Source organism: Fusarium vanettenii (genome assembly GCF_000151355.1).
Source record: "Fusarium vanettenii 77-13-4 chromosome 3 genomic scaffold NECHAsca_2_chr3_3_0, whole genome shotgun sequence".
Lineage (NCBI taxonomy): Eukaryota > Fungi > Ascomycota > Sordariomycetes > Hypocreales > Nectriaceae > Fusarium > Fusarium vanettenii.
Genome location: NW_003315880.1, coordinates 408,366 through 424,951, shown reverse-complemented (window position 1 = coordinate 424,951; position 16,586 = coordinate 408,366). Strand labels below are relative to the sequence as shown.

Below are 16,586 nucleotides of genomic sequence, written 5' to 3'. Positions count from 1 at the left end.
GTCAAGCAGCAACACTCTTCATATTGGCATCTCTGAGAAGCTCTGTACATTCATCGAATACACCTCTCTCATCATCGCTTCTCTCATCGTGGCCTTGACCTGGAACTGGGAACTGGCACTCGTCACCTTGTCTAGCTTCGTTGTCATCGTCGGCACCTTGTTTCCCCTCACCGTCAAAGGCCAAGCTTGACAGGCCCATTAAGAAGGAGAGGCTGCTGGTCTCGCAAGTTCGCATGATTATGGCCTGTGGTGCTCAGCAGCAGATGGTGGACAGGTATGGTGCCTCAATCGAGGAGGCCAAGAAGCACGCACGAGCTACAAGCCCACTCACGTCGCTCCAATTCGCCCTGACAGTAAGTCCCAATTAACAGCCTCACCAATTTCATTGTATGTCTAACCTTCTAGTTCTTTGGTGTCTTTTCCACTTTCACCCTCACCTTCTGGTATGGCACTCTGATCTTCACCAAGGGCAGACTAGATGATGTCGGGGTCATCACTGTGTAAGAACACCATGACCTTGAACTCGATCAATTAAAGCTAACAACAGCAATGTTCTAATGAATCTTACCATCATTTTCTTTTCCGTTGACCGTGTTTCAGCCCCCATGCAGGCCATAGGCAAAGCTTCCCTCGCCGCCTGCGAGTTCTTCTCCCTCATCGACGCACCCGCACCTGAGAAGGGCTCACTTAGAGAACCTCGGGTATCTGCAACAGACGATATTATCTTTGACGGTGTCACTTTTGCGTATCCGAGCAGACCTAATGTCAAGATTCTCGATGAGCTCGACTTGCGCATCGAAGCTGGCAAGATCACTGCCATCGTGGGACCCTCGGGCTATGGTAAAAGTACCATGGTTGGTCTAATTGAACGCTGGTACTCACTCACGCAGCAACATGTGATTGCCAAGGCGACACAGGCTGAGGGAACCAGGAAGAAGAAGGACGAGGAGGGTGATGAGTCGAGCGGTGTTGAACTTCAAGAGACTGGAGATGCGGTCGAGCTTCAGGGAAGTGTCACGACCTGTGACCATTCTCTTGACGAGATCGACATCAAGTGGTGGCGATCGCAGATTGGTCTCGTTCAGCAAGAAATGTTCTTGTTCAACGACACAGTCTACGAGAATGTCGCCAGAGGATTGATCGGGCCTCGCTGGGAGGAAGAGGCCGAAGAGGTCAAGAGAGAACTCGTCAAGAAAGCCTGCCAGGAGGCCTTTGCCGATGAGTTCATTGACAAGCTCCCCCAGGTATGTGCATCGCATTCACATGAAATTCCATGGATCTCAGCCAACCGTCTGTTCTAGGGATACGATACAAAGGTCGGTAATAGCGGTGCCGGACTCTCAGGCGGCCAACGCCAACGCCTCGCAATCGCTCGATCGATCATCAAGAGACCTTCTATCCTCATCCTCAACAAAGCAACAAGCGCCATCGACGTGCGCGGCGAGCGCATCGTACAAAAAGCCCTCAACAAGGCTGCTCAGGGCCGAACGACCATCATCATCGCCCACCGACTTTCCACTATCAAGAATGCCGATCGCATCGTGGTTCTCAAGAAGGGCAAGGTCGTCGAGTCGGGCACGCATGAGAGTTTGATCTCTTCAGATGGCGTCTATGCGGTCCTCGTCAATGCTCAGGCGCTTTCCTTTGGGGACTCTTCAGAGGAGGACATCTATGATGGGTTTGACGCGGACATTGACACTCTGAGCCGCGAAAAGAGTCATGCAGTCTCTGAATACGGTGACCACCCGCAGTCTGACAAGCAGAAAGGTTCAAAGGACCGCGGTTTCTTTGGAAGCTTTGGCCAATTCTTCTTCGAGTCCAAGACCTATTGGGGCCTCATGATCTTCTCCTTCATCGCTTCTATGGGAGCCGGTACAGCGCAGCCCTTGTACGCCTGGATGTTTTCCAGATCCATTGATCTATTCAAGTATCAGGATGATCGCTCCAAGCTCATGGACAAGGTGGACTTTATGGGTATCATGTGGACTGTCTTTGCAGCTTCTGCCGCCATCGCATACTACTTCACCTTTATCTCCTCTGGGCGCGTTGCATCCTTCATCCGGGCAAAGTACCAAACGGAGTACTTTTCTTCGCTCATTTTCCAGCGAGCCGCGTACTTTGACGCGGACGGTCATTCCCATGGCACACTAGTCTCCCGTGTAAGGGACGATCCCCTGAAGCTCGAAGAGATGATGGGCACCAACATTGCCCAGGTCTGCATCGCCGTCTTCAACGTCATCGGTGGTCTGTTGGTGGCTCTCGTGTACAGTTGAAAGCTCGGCCTCGTTTCAATGGCTGCTGTTACTCCGGTGTGTGTCTTTTCAGGCTACCTTCGGTTCCGGTATGAGCTTCAGTTTGAGAAGATGAACGACGAGGTGTTTGCCGAGAGTTCGCAATTCGCTTCAGAAGCCATCAACGCCTTCCGGACCGTCTCTTCTCTCACTCTCGAGGACTCTATCTCTACTCGCTTCGAAAAGCTATGCCACGGTCACGTCTCCTCCGCGTTCAAGAAAGCTCGCTGGGTCAGCATCATTCTCGGATTCTCTGACAGTGCCACTCTAGGCTGCCAAGCTCTCATTTTCTACTACGGCGGTCGGCTCCTCACTCAAGGAGAGATTGTCATCATCGGCTTCTTTGTGTGTCTAATGGCCATGACGAATGCTGCAGAGGGATTTGGTCAGAGCTTGAGTTTCGGTCCTAACGCTGCCCAAGCGGCTGCTGCGTCGAACCGTATCCTGGATGTGGAAGAATCCCGCTTGTTGGAGCCTGTCGGTAAAGGGGATATTCCTAATACCGAGGGTGGCATCACGATTGAGCTGCGCGACGAGCGCCTGAGGTACGCTGGTCGAAAGACGCCTATTCTAAACGGGTTGAACATGACTATCGAAAAGGGGCAATTTGTTGCTTTGGTCGGTGCCTCGGGTTGTGGCAAAACTAGCATCATTTCTTTGCTTGAGAGATTCTATCAGCCCGAGAAGGTCCAGATTCTCTGCAATGGAAGGGATATCTCAGACGTCAATACTTACACCTACCGCAAGCATCTGTCTCTCGTCGCCCAAGAACCCACTCTCTTCCAAGGTCAGTACTCTCTCTATCTAACACTATTCTCTAACTAACTTTAACAGGCACACTCCGAGATAACATCCTTCTCGGTATCAACCACCGACGATCAACTACACTCTGCCTGCCGCGACGCCTCAATCCACGACTTCATCGCCTCCCTCCCCGAAGGCGACAACACCAACATAGGCTCCCGCGGCGTCTCCCTCTCAGGTGACCAAAAGCAACGCGTCTCCATCGCCCGGGCCCTTATCCGCAACCCCCAAGTCCTCCTCCTCGACGAAGCCACCAGCTCTCTCGACTCTGAGAGCGAGAGGCTCGTCCAGGCTGCCTTTGAGCGCGCGGCAAAGGGGAGGACCATGATTGCTGTGGCTCATAGGCTTGCCACCGTGCAGAATGCTGATGTTATCTACGTCTTTGGTGAAGGTGGTCATGTGCTTGAAAAGAGGAGTCATGGACAGCTTCTCAAGAAGAGGGGCGTCTATTACCAGATGGTACGTCTCGCATCGATGACTGATTCAATGATAGGCTAACCAGAGAAATAGTGTCAAAATCAGGCTCTTGACCAGTAGACTTGATTCCATAGCTGGGTTATTTGTATTCTTTCTAAAAAGTGTACGCATTATAGAGGAGTTACCTAGAATCCAAGGCAGCATCGCCCAGCATCTCTTCTCCGTCCCTTCTCGGATCCCGTGATCATTATGAGCCATTCTGAGTCTGATGTATCCCTCCTGATTACACCCCGTGACTCTCCACGTCTGCCTTAGCTTGAGCCTCAGCCATCAAGATCCCCAAGATGACTCTTCTCAACCCAGTGCGAGAGATTTCTCCCGACCTTCTCCTTTCAGACTCTCCTTCTGGGAGTGTCGCTATCACCATCCCAACCTCCTCCGGCTGCATATCCCTGATCCCCGAAGGCAAAAGTCCTACCTGCCCCTTGACACCTTCGCCACTAGACCATAAGACCGTGAAATGTTGCTCCGACGGGCGTGAGTCTGAGTCCTTTTTTACCCCGCGAGATGGGTATTGGACGCAAACTTGCATGTGAAGCAACTCGCTCCAGCCAATCTCCTTTCGACATTTCACTTTACTTCTGCCTTGCAAGGCGGACGCGTCGCGATCGATATCCCCTTTCGCGTCATCGTGAATGTCTCGACTGCTGCCTACCCAGCCCCCTGGTACCATATGGACCAGTTATGTCCCCAATATCAGTCGCGCTCATGAATGCCCCCAACAAAGAAAGAAGTGTCTCTATTCGTCGATATGCGCGACGTGTCTTGTGGCGATGCCTGTGTCCCTAGGGTAACCGCGCAATTTCACGGGTTCCGGAGATGAGAAGTGGTGTGACTCACGCAGCAGCGCCCGTCGAATCAATAGCAATACCAGACTAAAAAAAAAAGGCGTAGGTTGGTCTTGGTGGTTATTTAACAAGGGGCGAAATATGCCCAATCCCAGCGAGAGGCCTCTCACGGCAGGAAAACGAAACAAGAAGAAGGGGGCAAAAAAAAGAGGACATGGATATGTTGTCCAGATAAGAGATGTAAGTTGGGTGCCAAGATGAGTACTCAAACACATCAAGATAGATCTATTAATTAGCAAGATTTGATTTCAAACCTCTTGCGTCACTCGCTCTCGCTGCCCAAGCAAGCATAAACCATCAGCTCCCGAAAGGAAAAAGGACAAGACCCAGAAAACCGGGAACCCGGGAGTTGCGCATTCAAATCTGCAGGGCCCGATCACCTGCCGCGCCCGAAGTGGATCCCCCGGGACTCCGGGATTGGGGGCGAAAAGGAAGGACACACACTCAGATGTGTCCCGGCCGAGTGGTCGAGGTGGCTGAGCAGTACCGGCAGCACAGCCACAGGCGTCAACCACGTGGCTTGACACCAACGGTGGGGAACATGTTTATTTTGCTGGTGGTGGTGCATCATCTCCCATGGATGTCATGTCTCTGACAATAACATGATTACGGATTGGGCCGAGAAGGGTGCAGTTCAAGGGAGGCGCCGTAGTAATTGAGGCCTGCGACTGTACCGGGCAACTGATCTTTAAGCGCTGAAAACTGAGACTTAGCAAACAGACAGGACAGACCACCACACTTGCCGCATGCTGCTTGCTGCAGTTTTAGGACCTGCGGCTCCGAGTGTGTTTTACAGGTCTAGACTTTTCCGACTGTAAACTGGAACATGAGACATCATCTGCATTTTCATTCAAAAATGTTGTGGTATAGGGTTATTCATGCCCGTCCCCAATTACCTTGCCCTGCTCAGGGCTCGTCAACCGGCCCCTTGCCTTTTGCTGGATGAAGCATCTCTATTGGCTCAACCGAAAGAATGCCCAGTCGAGATGTGACGTGGGAGCGGGAACAGAAGCAGTCCTGGCTCCCGGCGTGCAGATGCCGCCGTTGACTGCAACCCTCGATATCCCGCCCATTGGCTCCCGGCCCCAATCTACTTGTCCACGGCCGCCTCCGGGAGACCCCTCCAGGGCCCTCCATCTCGAGTTGACAACGCAGACAACACCACTTAGCATCTCACTCACACACCACTCGTACCTCGCTCCGCTGGGCATGAACGCGTCTGAGCCTTGAACTGGAGGGGCTGTTCTTCTCTCTTGCGCAGCGGATGACTCTTATCATCCATCCTTGGATGGCGAGCACGGGACTTCCGGGTCAGAAGGGAGCTTTCCTCTCTTTCGTCACCGACACGTGCCAGATGCGACTCCATCGTGATGCATCCCATCAGAACTCGGATTGGACATTGCTGCTCCAAACCGGCACAGTACAAAAATTTTCCCTCTCACTCATCCATCTCACGGGAGTGCACTGCAAGAGAGACCCTCTTTTCCTCTCATTGTCGATATGCATGCAGCCTGCGTTCTTTTGCCCTAATGGAATCCAGATCGCAAACACGCCCCCCTTCGGAACGTCCTTCTCTGCCGAGGAAAGGAAAATTCTCCCATGGTGCATCTTTTTCTAATGTGCGAAAAAGCAATGTCCGTCATGATATCCATAACATCCACCCCTGTCGACGCCATCGCCCGGGCGATGCATCCAGCTTCCGAACCGCGGCTGCAAGAGTAAAATTTATTAGAGCTTGTCTTCTGGCGGTGTCGAGATCTTTGGCGCTTGGGCATGTAGCATGTTAGTCAAGGGCTGCATCTACTCCCGTTGCTGGAACTTGAAACACCCTTGGCCAAGGACCTGATAGGATCCCTCAGGCACAGGGATGCCTCACTTCTGCCAGAGGCCGCAATCTATCCCATCTCAGCGTCGTCCACTGAAGAAAGGCCAGGACCTAGAATCTGTGGGAGGCATCCTGCATACGTCACTGTGCTGCCAACTTGCGTCCATGTATGCCTTCAGCCTTGGCCCGTTTGACGTCCACGTCGGTATCAGGAATCGGGGCCGGGGAGCTGCATGCCCGGGCCACTACTTTCAGCTGGTCCAAGAGTCCTTGTCCTCCCTGAAGCGCTGCCTGGCTCTTGGTGAGCGGCCCGTCTCCAACAAGGCCCCGCGATGGCGCATCCATCGTCGGCGCGCAGCCGGGCAACGGCCTTCGTCTCTTTGTCTCCAAAAGAGTCGGTGAGGAGAAGGTGTCAAATCGCCAACCTGCCTGGGCTGGGCTACCGTAGTGCGCGCATGTGTCCGCAGTAGGCTGGCTGGCTGCTGGCTGCTGAAGGAGGGGCAAAACACCGAGGGGAACCTGGAAGGGCCGTCGCTTGTCCAGGCCCTACGTTATTTTTGGAGGGGTAAACAGGGTCGACGACCTTTGTTGTTGTTGGAGCTCTTCTTTCGGTCAAGGGAGCGAATCGAGAGCGGCCGTTGGGTTAGGGTAGACGGGGAACACACCAACAAGCAGTGTCCTGTGTGTGTCTGTGTGTCCGTGTGGCCTTCGCAGCGGTCTGCCCAGGGTTTTGGATATCAAAGTCCGCAGCGCAGAACAGAAGTTTGGTGGGACCCGATCTGGGTGGTTTCCAAGGCTCTTTGACCTTCCCACCGACTTACACGCCGGGGGTCCTTGCTGTTCCATTCCGGTGCTGTTCTATGTCGCCCTTCTTCTCACCATCCCATCCCATCAGCATGCGCCCAGCGACGTGTCTCTGCCAGGTTGTGTGCGGTGTGGATGCCAATCGGCATCCATCTTGGGGTGCATGGCGGGACCGATATGACGGGGCGGACGCATTTGTTTGGACATGAATACAGCAGCCAGACCTTCGTTGGGAGGCACAAGCAGCAAGGTGCAGATTTTCATGACAGCAACCACCCTAACAACCATTGCCAGCAACAAGCGAAGCGCTCTATGAGTCACCCGCTCATCCACTTTCAACAAGCGATGCCATGGCGCGACGACGTTGAACAAGGCCGACAAAGGTCCCGTCCTAGACTGTACCGCACCGCAGTGCTGTGGATTGCCGACAGTCGAGCATGGAGCAACAGGTTGCTATTCCATGACATGGATCTATAATCCCAGAGTATGACAAACCGCGAGGCTGCCGTAATGAATCCCTCGGCAAAGGATGACATTGCACAAGGCAGAAGCTCTGGTGAAAAGTCAAATGCAACAGAAGGAGAAAAAATTCATGTCCGAACTTTTCGACCAGGATTGCCAGCCGGCCAGGATTTATCCAGGGCAGACAGGACTGCATGGAGACAAGGATGGGAATGGGGATGGAATTCCATTTCGACAGGCCAACAACAAGCCCCATCGTCGTCGACCTGGGCCCTTACTCCGTAGCACGCATGTGGTAATAAGCTGTAAGGGCGTGTGCGTTGCAAGCGTTAGACGTCCAACCGTCAGCTTGGACCGTTGCAGGGCGCAAAGACACAAGCAAGCCCCGAAGCTGTGGCTTTTTTCCTTCCTTCGTTTCTTTTACTGTTCCGAGTCCTTCCAATTCAAATGATGAGCATCAAAAGGAAAACTCAAACCTCGGGCGAGTGTAACCCAACCGAAACAGGGCGTGGTCATTAACCCAGACGAGACTCGTCGAGGTTTACTCCGTAGGTAAATAAGGAAGTTCTTGTGCTTCCCGCATCCAGTGAGCCTACAGCCATGGCCATCGTCGTCCGTATCCTGAGATGGATAGTCCTAGATAATTTACCTTAGATCCGGCTGTGCACCACATGCCGACAGGGACTCGCCGTAACAAGGGCAAGGCGTGATTGCGTCGTTGCCCGCTTTCTTCTTATTATTAGCGTATGAAACATGGTGCCCAGCAGGATAATTGCGTCGTCGCGTTGGGCCGCGATTTTATCATTACCGGCCGGGCCCAACGGAGAGGGGCGTGCAAGGGGTGTGTTTCCCGCCGGCTAGGGTGTCCTTGATCCGTCGACCCATTGTCTCTGGTCCTAATCTCGGGCCTAGCGACTTGAGGCAAAGGTGAAGGGAGCTCAGACCGAGCCGCCGGGTCCTCGTCCAGAGACTGTGCATGTGCACTGTACGGTTGCATCGTCAACCCTTATTTAGGGTTGTGCTGGCATTGTTGTTGTCGTTGTCTTGGTGTTGTTGCGGGTGACGCCCATGGCCCGTCGACGGTGGAAAACAAACCCTTGTCGAGAAAAATCTGCAAAATGACGGATTTTGACGATTCAGATTGTGGGCGCCCCTCGCACACGGACGCACACACATAATAATAAAGCACATGGCAAAAAATATCAAGCCCTCTCTGGTTGCCAATCTTGCAGAGGGCAGGACTGGGGTTGAGGATGGGTAATATTGGTGTAGCTGTGGACTCCTCCGGCTGCGATCCGCTGTCCGCGCATCCACTGAACAAACATCCAGGCCCTCTGGAAAGGGTGTCGAGCCTCTGGAAGGCCAGCATCTCGTCCCCGCGTCCCATCGACTCCTCCGTCTGCCGTCCACCGTGTCTGGATCGCTGGGCCGCTGTCACTGTGGGTGCATTAGGGCATATCGCTGGGTGGAAAAGGCCGCTAAACCTCAGTGACCGACTTCTGGGACGCAGGCACGCCGTCTCAGCGCATGGGGCACCCTGGGCGGGTAGTCAGGGTCCCTGGACAAGTCTGGATGGACTTGATGTGAGAGTGCCCCCTAGCCTTGACCATGGGCTCCGGCCCTGCGGCTGACAAGCTGCGGGCACTTGCTCTCCAGCTCCATGCTCCGGCTCCAGGAATTTTCTCTCCATCCCCTGGTCTCCGTCCCATCGCCGGGCATGCAAGCCCTATCCATGACATTTCCATGGGTGTTTTTGATCTGAACCCTGGCTCCCTGTGTCCGGGGCGCAGGCAATCTTCGGTCCGGTCATCCCCCAGCAGCAGAGCAGGTTTGGTAATGAGTGGGTAATGAGAACCAGAGCCGGATAATGAGTCTTCTAGGATCCTGGATGTTGTTGAGAGTAGGGTAGGACAAAGCGCCGACGCTCGTAATAAGCAACAAGCTTGGAGGATGCCTCAGAACAGTCAGAGCTTGAGTGACAAGAGTCCATACCCTAGAGTACTGGCAGTGGTATCGATCGCACATTTATTCCAGAGACATTTCTGGGTGTTGGCGGCGTCGACTCGACGTTGGTTCCATGACATCCTCCTCGCTGTCTTGTCTGAGTAAAACATGACGCAGGGGGCCTGAGAGGTTAGCTGGCATTTTTACAGATCTTGGCCACAGACGCAAAGGAGTCCTAGAAAAATTGCCAGCCAGATCTGAGACGAAATGAGAGATGGTCATGGCATGGAATCTGAGATGGGCCGAGACGGTGAGCCGGTGAGACACGACTTCCATTCCGAATCCTGCTTTTACTGCGGTATCGTGGCCAATCATCATGGCATGCCGGGGAGATGAAGAGCAGATGCCAGCTCCAACACCCTATTCAAGTCGCACAGGCAGGGAGCAAGGGCCGAGGCCCATCTCGGCCGACTCGAATACACGGGAGAAAAAGGTGATTCTTGGAGGCGGCGGTGCAGTCTCCCTTTTCTGCTACCCCTCCTCGTGTTGTGTTGTCAAGTACCAAGACGGGAGGCCTGTGGTTGACGTGCGTGACATGAAGTAGCGCCGATTCACTTGTTGACTGATCAGGACAGACTATGCTGTGTGTCGCAGGTCAAGATGACAGGACTAGAGACTTTTTGAAAGTCTTCAGCGGCCAGACGAACTAGCGCAGTCTCGACTGAGAAAGATGCGGACGGATTTGACTGGGGGATAGGGGGGTCGACGAATGGGTGAATGGATGGATGGATGGAAACGGAGGAGTCGGGGTCGAAAGCTGCGGCTCGGGGGCACGCTTATCCATCTTTGGGAAGAAGGCCTTGGTGTCGTTAGTCGTTAGTGTAAGTGTCGCAGGCTGCTGGAAACGACCCTATTCGCGAGCCGCCGCTCCGGTGCAGGGTTTTGACGTGTGTCTTCTCCGCTGCCGCTCTCCAGTCGTCCACTGCCCAGTACCGACGGAGCGCACCTCGATGCACGATGTCTCCATCATGTTCTGTTCCCCGCCGTGCGGAGAAGTCGTCTAGAGCCAATCTGGTTTCCTTTCCGGCATGTTGCAGTTGGCAAGCATCAGATCGGTGGCGATGATGTCGAACTTTGGAAGGTCTCTCTTCCAAGAGGCAGCCGATGCGCTCGCTGCTCACTAATGCAAGGGGACCATGAACCTCCAAACTCGCCTTCCTTTTGTCGCGATGTTGGGTCATGTAACTCGATATTTGCCATCGTAGTACTGAGCGGAGGATCCTGGTAGATTCGGTATCGGAGAACGGAGCACGCCGGACAAAGGCTGGACCAAGAAGAATTTGCGACCGGGTTGTACGGGAGAACCTCAGGAATCAGGAATCCTTGAGAGGAAGAAATCGAAAGAAGCAAGAAAAAAGAAAGCCTCCGTATCTTTCCGGATTCGTAAGCTCGATGGACTGCTCGCTTGTGGAGGGGTTCATCACATGCGCAAGATGATGTCCGCGATTGGAAAAAGGTGCGCCCTCGGATCGAAGCCTCGCTCGTTGACGACTTGCACCGATTGGCAGTTGGAATCTTCACGGTGGTCGTGGTGCAGCGTGAGGGCTGTGCTTCTCTCGTAGAGGAGGAGGACCTGTCACAAGGCGAGCGAGCATTGCATGCATGGACCGCCGAGCGAAGCGAATAAGATAAGATGCACGACACCACCAGGCTCTGGCTGATGATGTAGCATCTGCGCGCCTTGCCTGCGAGTGCGACACGGACATGAGCGTGTGATGGATGGTCCAAGATGGTGGGGAGAACCTGAGGCAGATTGATAAAGCTCGACTGGGAAGCACCTTCCTTGAGTTGGAACCTCATCCCGTCTTGGTTTCATCCGTGCCTTCCGCGACTCCATCTCTTGCGGAGTTGTCATCATCATCGTCTCTGCCTGGCGGAGGCAAACACCAAAACATTGTTAATTCTCCGCCACGTCTTGGTTTGATATCGATCGCTGTCGCAGTCGTCACTTTAACCGCCGCCGTCTCTCCCCGGACATCGGAAGGCATCACCACTTGGCCGTGTCATTAACTGATCAGCATCATCACTGGCAGCCTGGCAACCCAACCAGGCACGCGTGCCTCTCGAGGCATCGACACTCGCAACTCTATTGCTGTCTCGCCTCTGTTCTGCGGTCGCTCATTCCAGCCTTGTTGACATTGTCGTCGCCTATAAACGTCGAGCCCTAGCAACGGGTGGGTTTCACACGACTGCCTTGCGACACCCAACCACTCACGAACTGACTCGGCTGGCGGCGCTACGACTGCTGGGTAGCCTTTGCCAGCCTCGCGTCGCACTTGTGTAGTCCAAGTCTATTAAGGGCCGGGCTTGAGTGAGTGTTTGCATGGGTTACGAGGGCCAGGGCCACAGACTCTAGAAGATCCGTGTCCCCAGGCCATCGCATCTCGTACCCTTGTTTTTATTGACGGTGCTGTTGCGTCAGCTCGTATTCCCGTGCGCACCTGTTATTCTTCCCTGAAAGCCACCGAAAAAATTCAACATCAACACATCTCGCAGAGGCAGGAGACTAACATCTCGCAGGCTAGGATTCCTACCAGGGGGTGTAACAACCTACCTACCGAGCGCCCTGTCTGGCTCTGAATCACACCGAGCCGCCTGTCCCCCGGCGCTGCTCCGTCTTCCGCCGTCCACCCCTGTTGGGTCTTGGGTCTGTTGCCGCCGGCGCGCGCCTAGAAGCCCAAGGAGAAGAAAAATTTTCACCGGAACAGACTTGCGGGCATCCGGGACCGCGGACGTTGGGATTTGGATCCAGGCCGTCAATCTCGCTTACTCCCCGCCGGTAAATTGACTGGCACTTCAGTGGAGTTCAGAAAAAGTCCATTGTTCCGCCCCAAGGTGACCTTTTCTGGCGAGGCGTCTGTTATTGAGAACCTCCCCTGGCTCGAGAAACGAAGCCCAGAGCAAGCCAGTTGAGGAAAAAGAAATCAATGGCCGGCACTCGACCCCGCCATCCACAAGTACGGTAATATTTTTTATTTTTTATATTATTTTTCTCAAAAACTTTTCTGTGGCCCTCGTCTGCTTTCTTTTTCTTAGTCGGAGGATCCGCTCAGTTCGCAGTTTTTTCCCTTGTCCATCCTTGCAGGTGTCTCTCCCTCGTTCAGATGGCTGGTTTCAATTCGTAAGAGAGAAGACGAAGCAAAAAAGAAGCATGAGGAAACAGCAGCAAAAAGTGACAGAAGAGAGGCGAAAATTTTTAATTGTGTGCGTTGTGGGTGTATGCTTCAGGGGACGGATGTGTTTGTTGTTGTCTGTTGAGAGACAATGAGCACCCTCCGGACATTGCAGCGTTATGCCCACCCCCATGATTCCCAGCTGAACCTTGAGCGAGTCGGATCCGTTGCTGCAATCAGTCACCATTTTTACCAGCTTCCATTTTTGCGCTGCCTCCTTTTCACGAGGCTGTCTCGTTCCCGTTGAGCCTATCGCTGGCTCTATCTGTTGATTCTATCTCTACCCCTTTTTCGCATCTCTTTTCGCCTCTCGCCATACAAGGCCTGAATTAGCTGACGAGTGATCCAAGGGCACTGACTCATAATTGCGCGTGGGATCTGGATGATTCACGAATTATCGAGCCCAACCAAAGAGATTGGGTTACGGAAACAATAGGGTGTCGAAAAGAAAAAACACAGCCATCCACAACAAATCCTGACTGAGAAAAAAGAGCCAACGAAACTTGGCCGCAGCACAGCGCCCTGCAGCGGACTCCCGGTACGCTACCTAGTACTGTACGGACTGCGTCACCGTCCACCGTCATTTCGCCAAACAAGCTCCGAGAGAGAAGACAGTGCGGCGCGAAAAAGAGACACGTTGCCAATCGTTTTGCTGGTGCTGATGAGAGGCTGCAGGATGTGACTAAGCCTTGCTCATTGCACACCCAGATTAGCAATACGCGCAATACGGAGGTTGACTCTATCTTGACACAGCCTCACTCAGGCACATTTACCAGTTCATTCTAGACATCACGAGAAACGAATTGCTCTTGTTCCTCAGACTTAGGAAAAGTCATACAAGACATCAGTCACCAAGAGACCAGGAAAAAGGATAAAAGGAGGGAGTGCAAGTGAAGAGCTTGCAAGAACCGGGCCCCCCTGCACCCCTGTCTCACAAACTCCCACCCCCGGGCGGCCCTTTGAGAGCATCCCTGCCCCTATTTAGCGCACACACCCTTGTCTGTCTCTCAGTCCCCCCCCTGCTGCATGCCGGCTAGGCCCCTCCCTCCATTACCGGATCCTGGTCGCCTTCCGCTAGGCAGGCTTGGGAGAAAAACGGTGCCCACAGAGGCCGCACACAATCTCCCACCACAGTGACAATATATATCTCGACCACCTCCCGCTCTACCCTCCTTTCCTCCTCTCTTTCCAGTATCTTGGCGCTTGCCAATCACCTAGATTTCCCCAAAGCAACATACCTCAGCCTCGCCAGCACATCGTGTGCCGACGTCATCGCTCTTTTTTCCCAACCAACCTCCAAGCTGGGGCTCTCGAAGCGTCCAGCACCTTCTCGACAAAACGACCAGGTTCTACGGGATTTGGTTTCGATTTCCTCGTTGGGGAAAGGATAAAACACCCATTGGTCATGTTCGCCGCAAGACACTACTCTAACCTCTTCTCTTCCGACTACATACCGAGGTGACGGGCTGGCCGATCACCTCCTCTCGGGCGTCTCTTCCCCGGCGCAACCTGAACGTTGATTACTGCTTGTATGCAGATTTGACGAACTTTGCACCGCATCTACCACTCACATACTAAAAGAAAAAGAATAAAAAAAACGCGAAAAAGAACCCGCGCATCGAAAAACCAATACACAAGACAACTGTGGGAGATTGGGAGGAGAGCAGCAGTTGTTCTATGCAAGTCTTGAAAGCGGATGTCAGTTGGGCATCGCCACACCACAAGATCATGAGTTACCCTTCTCCACGAACTCCTGGATCGACGCCGATCCACGACTACGACAGCGTCTACTCGAGGATGTCGTCCGCAACCCCCACTCCCTCGCCGAGGCCGACTTGGACCGCCGAGCAGACGCCACGGCGACCGGCTACTCGAGCGGCCCATGGACGCTTCAACAGCTACTCCCAGCAGGGTGACTTCAGTCCACGTCCCCCCAAGGACTCCCCTCGCTACAACAGCATCGGGCAATATAGCACGGCAGATGTGAGTCCCAAAACTACTTCTTCGTCGCGCAGGCCTTCCGGGTCATCTCCGCGCTCCAAGCGCGACCGCCGATTCTCGTTTACCTATGTCCGGGCTTCCACCCCATATGGAGAATCCGACGAGGACGAGATCATCGAGGCTCTGGGACACACCTATGTGCTTCCTGCACAGTCCCGTTCCAAGAACAATCATCACCGCAGATCCGCCTTCTACACACGAGAACTTGTTGATGATGAACGGGGATGGTACACTAATTACGACGACTACCTGCAGGGTGCCGCCTCCGCCGCCATCTACGACGAGTCTTACAACTCTCGTGATCAGATGCCTCCCATGTACCAGCAGTCGCCCCAACCTCGACCTCCTACTAGCTTCGGCCACAGCCGTCGCTCCTCCACCGCTGTCCCGCCGCCGCGTCCCCAGACCGTGCGCCCAGCCAGCTCCCACCGCGCCAAGCCTGCTGCCCCGGCCACCCCCAAGGCCACCGATGCCGATGCTCGGAAGCACCGCATCCCTGCTGGATACTCACTCAAGAACTGGGACCCCAGCGAGGAGCCCATCCTGCTGCTAGGCAGTGTCTTTGATGCCAACAGCCTTGGAAAGTGGATCTACGACTGGACTGTCTACCACCAGGGCCCTGCCACCCCCATCTCTGACATGGCCGGCGAGCTGTGGCTTCTTCTTATCCAGCTTGCCGGCAAGGTCAAGCGAGCTGAGGAGACTGTCGGTCGAGTTCGCAGCGCCGAAAACCGGGACCTCGTTGACGAGTTCATTGAGTCCGGAGAGCGCCTCACCGAGAAGCTCCGCGCCCTCCTCAAGGCCTGCGAGGCTCCCATGCTCAAGGCCGCCAAGAGGAAGCAGGCTGGCCTTGGCAAGAACGCCGGTGTCGAATTTGTCGAGACCCTCTTTGGCCGTGACCGTGAGCTTGACAAGACTGAGAAGTTCATGCAGAGCGTGAGACTCTTCAACCTCCGGTTCGACGCCAACTGCGAGGAGATTCTCCGGAACCCTACCAAATAAGCGGACCACACCACGCCCCCACAGGATTACCCAGGACTTGGCCCTGTTGTTTCCTGTTCTCACTTAACCATACACACATCTACTATACCCGAGGAGTCTTTTGACGCCGGCCAGTGATCACATCCCCATCATACTCGCCGGATTGGATGGCCCGCTCAAACTGTACCACTACCTCACATTCCTGGATCTCCAATGGACTCCCCGCCACATGGATTTCCGATTTTTTACTTTAACGTCTCTGCCTCGTCCCGGGGAAGCGATTTCTTTTCTCTTGACTTGTCTACCGGAACAATTCCAGAAAGAATCACGGGGCGACCTGTACTACCACCAATGCGAACGCGCGCGCGGAGGAGGGCATCGATATCACGGGGACTTTTTTCCAATTAGAGATACCCACAATGTTTTTTCCGTTTGGAAGGACGCGAGCAGTTGGAGAGGTGAAAAACGACATATTTTTTGTCACGGAGAAGAAGATGAAGGGATTTGATTTTTTGTTTTTGCTTTTGGAGCTTGGATCTTTTTTTACCTGGGATCAGCGCGTTGGGATATCAAAAGTGATTCGCACTTAGATCGGGATGGAACACGACATTACTACACGGTAATATGGAGGTTTCGTTGTCTTTACAAATGTTCCTCATTGATGGATAGGAAAGGGAAATGTATCATGCAACAATGTATGTGAGCATGAAGGAGTTGGGGGAGCCATTGGAATTGGCTTATTTTGTTTTTGATTGACTTGATTATACCATTTTCAGAGCTTGGATATTATGGGATGATTCTAATTACTTTGAAAAAAATTGCAAACTTATCTTAACCTTGTTGTGCCTCGTCTCTTCTGGCTTGTGACTGATTGTGATGTGACTTTCGTTTAATCCTTACCTTGATCATGACATGA

The 16,586-nt window shown here is 53.7% G+C and overlaps 4 protein-coding genes across 4 annotated transcripts; 3 read left to right on the top strand and 1 right to left on the bottom strand.

The window, feature by feature from the left end:
- Positions 1–239: 239 nt before the first annotated feature.
- On the top strand, positions 240–3,632 carry NECHADRAFT_91658 (uncharacterized protein; the record flags this gene model as incomplete). Its single annotated transcript, XM_003052878.1, has 9 exons — positions 240–353; positions 406–500; positions 548–896; positions 1,008–1,244; positions 1,302–2,234; positions 2,277–3,043; positions 3,079–3,082; positions 3,126–3,554; positions 3,606–3,632. 9 exons carry the CDS (start codon positions 240–242, stop codon positions 3,630–3,632), a joined length of 2,955 nt encoding a protein of 984 aa, XP_003052924.1.
- A 224-nt stretch (positions 3,633–3,856) lies between these two features.
- On the top strand, positions 3,857–4,284 carry NECHADRAFT_77430 (uncharacterized protein; the record flags this gene model as incomplete). Its single annotated transcript, XM_003052877.1, has 2 exons — positions 3,857–4,049; positions 4,166–4,284. The coding sequence occupies 2 exons, from the start codon at positions 3,857–3,859 to the stop codon at positions 4,282–4,284; spliced, it is 312 nt and encodes a 103-aa protein (XP_003052923.1).
- A 2,102-nt stretch (positions 4,285–6,386) lies between these two features.
- NECHADRAFT_77429 (uncharacterized protein) lies at positions 6,387–7,091 on the bottom strand (the record flags this gene model as incomplete). Its single annotated transcript, XM_003052404.1, has 3 exons — positions 6,387–6,764; positions 6,911–6,963; positions 7,067–7,091. The coding sequence occupies 3 exons, from the start codon at positions 7,089–7,091 to the stop codon at positions 6,387–6,389; spliced, it is 456 nt and encodes a 151-aa protein (XP_003052450.1).
- Positions 7,092–14,416: 7,325 nt separating this feature from the next.
- NECHADRAFT_99503 (uncharacterized protein) lies at positions 14,417–16,503 on the top strand (the record flags this gene model as incomplete). The annotated part of the gene is made up of 1 exon (XM_003052876.1): positions 14,417–16,503. One exon carries the CDS (start codon positions 14,417–14,419, stop codon positions 15,689–15,691), a length of 1,275 nt encoding a protein of 424 aa, XP_003052922.1. The 3' UTR covers positions 15,692–16,503.
- Between the last annotated feature and the right edge of the window lie 83 nt (positions 16,504–16,586).